This window comes from Dipodomys ordii, unplaced genomic scaffold (assembly GCF_000151885.1).
Source record: "Dipodomys ordii isolate 6190 unplaced genomic scaffold, Dord_2.0 Scaffold91, whole genome shotgun sequence".
NCBI classification, from domain to species: Eukaryota; Metazoa; Chordata; class Mammalia; order Rodentia; family Heteromyidae; genus Dipodomys; species Dipodomys ordii.
The window spans coordinates 4,104,859-4,111,775 of NW_012267307.1; the positions used below are offsets into that span (position 1 = coordinate 4,104,859).

At 57.0% G+C, this 6,917-nt stretch overlaps 1 protein-coding gene across 1 annotated transcript in view; it reads left to right on the forward strand.

The window, feature by feature from the left end:
- Sall3 (spalt-like transcription factor 3) overlaps window positions 1-4,001 on the forward strand; it is a 19,596-nt gene extending 15,595 nt beyond the window's left edge. Inside the window, exons 4-5 of the mRNA XM_013026117.1 lie at window positions 4-2,497; window positions 3,570-4,001. Of these exons, the coding sequence (XP_012881571.1) occupies window positions 4-2,497; window positions 3,570-4,001 (2,926 nt within the window). The remainder of the gene's footprint in view (window positions 1-3; window positions 2,498-3,569) is intronic.
- The last annotated feature ends 2,916 nt before the right edge of the window (window positions 4,002-6,917 follow it).

A 6,917-nucleotide genomic window follows, 5' to 3' on the forward strand; every position in this document is an offset into this window, starting at 1 on the left:
GAGCGCGTCCACGTCTCCGGCCCTGGCCCCCGGGCCGCCCCCAGGCTCCGGCCCCGGACTGCCAAACCCCCTGCTACCTCAGACCTCGGCTGCCGGCGGCGGCGGCAGCAGCGTCATCTTCCCCAACCCGCTGGTCAGCATCGCCGCCACGGCCAACGCGCTGGACCCGCTGGCGGCCCTCATGAAGCACCGCAAGGGCAAGCCCCCCAACGTGTCGGTGTTCGAGCCCAAGGCCAGCACCGAGGACCCCTTCTTCAAGCACAAGTGCAGGTTCTGCGCCAAGGTCTTCGGCAGCGACAGCGCGCTGCAGATCCACCTGCGTTCGCACACCGGGGAGCGGCCCTTCAAGTGCAACGTCTGCGGGAACCGCTTCTCCACCAAGGGCAACCTGAAGGTGCACTTCCAGAGGCACAGGGAGAAGTACCCCCACATCCAGATGAACCCCTACCCCGTCCCCGAGTACCTGGACAACGTGCCCACCTGCTCGGGGATCCCCTACGGCATGTCGCTGCCCCCCGAGAAGCCGGTGACTACCTGGCTGGACAGCAAGCCCGTGCTGCCCACGGTGCCCACGTCCGTGGGGCTGCAGCTGCCCCCGACCGTCACAGGCACCCACAGCTACAGCGACTCCCCCAGCGTTACCCCTGCCAGCCGCTCCCCACAGAGGCCCTCCCCCGCGTCCAGCGACTGCATGTCCCCGGGCCTCGGCCACACCGAGTCTGGCCTGGCGGGGCCGGCCGAGTCTCCACAGCCCCTCCTCGGTGGGCCTGCTCTGACGAAAACCGAGCCGGTCAGCCTGCCCTGTGCCAGTGCCAGGACCGGAGAGGCTCCCGTGGTGGCAGGGCAGGTGGGCGGACTGCCCACATCCTCGGCCACCACCGTCACGGACAGCGCCTCTGCGAGCCTGGGCAGCCCCGGGCTTCCTGCGGTCTCTGACCAGTTCAAGGCCCAGTTTCCCTTTGGCGGGCTGCTCGATTCCATGCAGACGTCGGAGACCTCGAAACTGCAGCAGCTGGTAGAGAACATCGACAAAAAGATGACTGACCCCAACCAATGTGTGATCTGCCACCGTGTGCTGAGCTGCCAGAGCGCGCTCAAGATGCACTACCGGACGCACACGGGTGAGCGGCCCTTCAAGTGCAAGATCTGCGGCCGCGCCTTCACCACCAAAGGCAACCTGAAGACGCACTTCGGGGTGCACCGCGCCAAGCCGCCCCTGCGCGTGCAGCACTCCTGCCCCATCTGCCAGAGGAAGTTCACCAACGCCGTGGTCCTGCAGCAGCACATCCGCATGCACACGGGCGGGCAGATCCCCAACACGCCGCTGCCCGACGGCTTCCAGGACGCCAGGGACGCCGAGCTGAGCGCGGAGACGCTGAGCGGCTATGACGACGACATCGATGACAACTCCATGGAGGAGGACGCGGAGCTCAAAGACACGGCCAGCGACTCGTCCAAACCGCTCCTCTCCTTCTCGGGGTCATGCCCACCCTCGCCCCCCTCGGTCATCTCCAGCATCGCCGCCCTGGAGAATCAGATGAAGATGATCGACTCGGTCATGAACTGCCCGCAGCTGGCTGGCTTGAAGTCCGTGGAGAACGGGTCCGGGGACAGCGACCGCCTGAGCAACGACTCGTCCTCGGCCGCGGGAGACCTGGAGAGCAGGAGCGCCGGCAGCCCCGCCCTGTCCGAGTCTGAGTCCTCGCAGGCACCGTCACCCGCCAACAGCCATGGGGAGAGCTTCCGCTCCAAGTCCCCCGGCCTCGGCGCCCAGGAGGATCCTCAAGAGATTCCCCTCAAGACAGAGAGGCCCGACAGCCCGCCCGCCGGCCCCGGGAACGGAGGCGCCCTGGACCTGACGGCGGGCCCCCCCGGCCGGCCGGCCATCAAGGAGGAGACCCCCTTTGGCTTGCTGTTCCTCAACAGAGAGCGCGGTAAGTGTGCGAGCACTGTGTGTGGTGTCTGTGGGAAGCCCTTCGCTTGCAAGAGTGCGCTGGAAATCCACCACCGCAGCCATACCAAGGAACGGCCGTTTGTCTGCACGGTCTGCAGGCGGGGCTGTTCCACTATGGGTAATTTAAAGCAGCACATACTGACGCACAGATTGAAAGAGCTGCCTTCTCAGGTATTTGACCCCAACTCTACCCTAGGTCCCAGCCACAGCACTCCTGGCCTGGTCGCCAGTCCCACGCCAACCATGATCAAGATGGAAGTGAACGGCCACGTCAAGGCCCCTGTGCCGGGTGAGGGTCCGCCCCCACCCCTGCCCGCCGGAGTCCCGCTCCCTACGGGGCCCCAGGCCGTGATGAGCCCCGGTCTGGCACCCATGCTGGCCCCCCCGCCGCGCCGGACTCCAAAGCAGCATAACTGCCAGTCATGCGGGAAGACCTTCTCCTCAGCCAGCGCCCTGCAGATCCACGAGCGCACTCACACCGGGGAGAAGCCCTTCGGCTGTACCATCTGTGGCCGGGCCTTCACCACCAAGGGCAACCTCAAGGTAAGAGGGCCTCCGCTTCGGCCATGGTGGTGCTGTGAGCCTCCGCTCGCCCGGGCTGCCATAGAGACGGATGTCACCTCCCCCAGGGCCCTGGCGGGGTGTGAGGCACAGGGGCAGAGGTTCTGTGCATGTGCGGTGAGGCAAGGGAGTGAGTCTTCCCCGGGTGTTGTGTGGGTGCGTGGCTGTGCACACGTGCTCTCTCGGTATGTTCCGTGAAGCAGTAGCGAGAGGGGAGCGGAGGCCCGGCCTCCATGCAGCGGTACGGCCATCCTCCCCTCCGACAGCCTCCACCCTCCTGGGTCCTGGGATGGTGGCTAACTTGGCCTTAAAGCACAAAAAATACAGACAGTACAGGGGTGGGGCTTGCTCTGTGACTTCTGGAATGTCCCATTGCCGGTGTCGCTGCTGAGAGGACAGGCGGGTGGGTGACAAGCTGAGCACTTTGCGGCCTGGAGAAAAACAGACACAGGAGTGTGGGTCTACGTAAGACCACCGTGGCCCTGTCCATCCTCCTGGAGGACCCCCGGCCAGCATCGCTGACCCTCCAGGCTGCGCTGTGCCTGGGCTCTGTCTTCCGAATGCATGAGCACCCACCGAGACCGCCCGTCTGGGCCTCAGCAGACTGCAGGGGCAGCCAAAGGCCAGTGCCTGCGGCTCATAAAAGCCGCCTGCCGGCTGCGTTGCTGCCAGAGGCCCCGGGTGCTTCACAAGTGAAGCTTCCTTGTGTGAGGGAGCGAGAGGAGAGAGGCAGTCACACCGTTCCCATTCCAGAGGTCTGGGGGGGTGGCGGGGGGTGGGAGGTAACCAAACCCAGGACAAGGCCTCTCATTCTTGAAGTTCTAGAAGGTTCTCTGGTGGCCTTCTGGGATTTGTATTACGAGAAGAACTGCCTTATCAGAATTGTTAACTGAGAGAACAGGTTCATTAACTTCCTTGATGGTTTCCTTGCTGGATTTATAAGCGGAAAGGCCGCAGCATGCTCAGGAACGTTTGCCCGCGTGCAGCGGCGGACAGGGCGCCCTGGTGGTGCTGGCTCACTGGCTGGTGGCTTGTCTCTCCGTGTCTCACGCAGGTACACATGGGGACGCACATGTGGAATAACGCACCCGCGCGGCGTGGCCGCCGCCTGTCCGTGGACAACCCCATGGCCCTGCTGGGCGGGGACGCCCTCAAGTTCTCCGAGATGCTGCAGAAGGACCTGGCGGCCCGGGCCATGAACGTGGACCCCAGCTTTTGGAACCAGTATGCGGCCGCCATCACGAACGGGCTGGCCATGAAGAACAACGAGATCTCCGTCATCCAGAACGGAGGCGTGCCCCCACTCCCAGTAAGTCTAGGCGGAGGCGCCATCCCCCCCCTGGGCGCCGGGACCGGCGCGGTGGACAAGCTACGCACGGGCAGCAGCCCGCCCATGGTCAGCCTGGACAAGGCAAGCTCCGAGGCCGGAACTGGCCGGCCGTTCACCAGGTTCATTGAGGATAACAAGGAGATTGGTATCAACTAGCGGCCGGCACCCGGGCCCTGCCCGTCCGCTCTGCCCCACACCCACATTTTGCAGTTTGAGCGTCAGGCTTCGGACCCTCTATCCTAGATTCTCATGAACATTTTACTCGTGGCAGAATGTACTTTCACCGTGTAGCTGCCAAAAGGTGGTCTGGTGAGCGCAACAGGGGTTCTGACTGTTAAGAACCCCGCAACCTTCTCCACAAACCCCAGTCTCCAACAGTGCTCAGAAAACTGCCTTAGGAACGGAGAGAGCTCAGACCATAGCCAACCTTGTTACCCTCTGAGGGGAGCCGTGCCCCGTGGCATCCCAGCCAGCCCCCTCCCGCAGATCTGCTCCCATTAGATAGGAACTTGAACTATGTTTTAGGAACTCTTCGTCTCAAAGGAGTGGTTTGGTGTTGCCACTGCTGTGTATTACGACCGTGTCTTTGTCGGTAGTATTTATAATGTTAAGATAATGCGGGTAACAGACAATAAAATAGCCCAACTTCAAATGAAGCTTTTGTACTGCAGAATACATCTGGCTATGTGATTTTTTTTTTTTTTAAGCAAGACTTGTTTTACTATAAGTACGAGGATTATCCAGTGCAGGCAGAGTCGTGGCGCTGTTGGGAAAGATCGCATGCTTCTCCCGTGCGGGTGCCTGTCCTGACGAGCCTTCCCTCCCTCCGCTCCTTTTTTAATTTAAGTGTTTGTAGCTGCTCTGTGAACAGTTGTTTTTGTTTTTGTTTTTTTCTGGTTTGGTCTGTAGCCCGGTGATTGATTAGGGAACGAGCTACAGACAAACGTCACCATTCACAGCATTATAAACAGTTGTGAGTAAATATTTCACATTATCAAAACCGTACAATAAAAAGGTAATGTTTGTATAATGTGGTCGCAAACTCTTAATTTATATGATTGCACTTTTAGTATTTTGTAGTAGGGAGGTTTGTCTATAATTTGAAAATTTTAAAAGAAGTAAAGTGTTTTATAAATAGTACTTTGGTTTAAGGGAGCTGGGGGAAGCAATCCTGTTATGATTTATTGTCTTGAGGTAGACAACATGAGAAATCTATGCTACGCCAGCAGCAAAACCACCCAGACTTGTCAGCAGCGCTTCAGTGCAATCAGGCCTGCCGTTCCTAAATTCACAAGATTGATTTAACTTTTCTGCAAAGCCCATGTAAGAGCTGTGACAAATCTAGGACTGTGACACTGGTCTAGGCTAGGAAGTAACTAGAAGAGCATTGTGTAAGTGTGGGTCTGTCATAGGCCTCCAGCTCCTTCAGACACACGTGCACACACACATACACACAATCTGCCTGCTTGTGGCACTGGCTATTGTATCAATAACTGAGAGCACAAGCAAGTGTCCGGCAGTGTGATCAGTCATAACGTAGAAAGTCTCATGGTCTGTGTTTGAAAATCAAACAGCACACTGTCTTCTGATGATTGAGGATACAATCTTTCCCCTGATGACTGTCTGAACTGTGCTGCAGAGGTCAGGAGCCGGGAGGCGGGCCTAAATTAAAACTTGAACGTCAGTGTTGTGTGTACTACCTCATTTTGTGTGTCGGAAGCATGCCGGGAGCTGACACGACGAACTTCAAACAACAGAATTGCCCGAGAGATGTTGTAGGTAGCCGGGTAACCGTGAGAGGGGCTGTCGGCTCCTGAAGACCAAATCAGACAGTGAATCTTCTCATAGGAAACAAAAATAGAACAGTCTTGTAACACAGCTACCCCAACACCAAAAGGCGCTGTGGGAAAACGGGCTGCTTCTGTCGACTTGTTGCTGAGCCAAGTTTCAAAGGCTTGTTAGCTGTTTGTTTCTTTGAAGTGGACATGGAACTCTAGGACTGTTTCTCACATGGTCAGGCACGGTGGCCAACCGGGCCACCTCCTCGGGATGTCTGGTGGGTTCAGTGTGGGGGAGAAACACAAGGCGGCCGGCGTTAGCACCGGGCTCCACAGCCGAATGTTTTGTTATCTATGTCCTTTTGCTGTGGAGGTTGGTATTTAGCACCACGTTAGTGCTCTTCCTTCTCCCAAAAGGATGTGTATATCAAAAGGATGTATATATAACAGAAGAAAAGAGAAATGTACAGTGTAATAAATAAGATGGCTCATGAAGTGCATGCAGACTGGCTCCTCCGGGCAGCTCCTCCTGCGTGGTGAAGAGACACTATTTTTATATTGTAGTTCCACGTAGGGTGAGGGCTGTCCTGAGAGACTGGGGTTGTTACCTAGATCCAATATTTTTTATGATCAACCTTTTGTGACACCTCCACTGGCTGAAATGGATGTCCTGGTCTCGGGTTCTGTGTTTGTCAGCTGGAACCGAATAAAATGCAGGATGTACTATTTCTGAGTTGCGTTCCTTGGTTCTTATGGAAAAGTGGAGTTGGAGGTGCTGGTCTCTGTCAATGGCTCTGTGTTCTGTTTCTATAGAGAAAGTTAACAAGGATTGACAGTTGTGAGATAAGCAAGTATCGAGGAGCATTTTGATTGGCCTTGGTTTTACACTTGCTTCGCCTTTTGTGGTGCTGGGAATGGAACCCAGGGCCTCATGCATACAAGGCCAGTGCATGGCCACAGCCACTTCGCCCTTGCTTTTGGATTTTCTTTTTGGGTGGTGGTTTTTTTGCACTTTTTTCCCAAAATAAAAATGCATCCTCTTAATTGTAATTTTTTTTTGTTTTTGTTTTGATCATGAAAGAAGACACGGTAGACAATTTAGGAATTGCCCCTCCCCCTCCCCAGCCTTGGTGGTGTCAGACACACGGGGACCCCAACTTCCCATCCGCACGCTCAGGTCACTTGCACAAACAGATGTGTGTCAGATCTTGTTCTGGGAAGGGGCAGGAAGGCAAAGGCCCTGCTGCGGCTCACTCCAAATGGAGGACATCCTTTACTTTAAAATGAGCGTTCT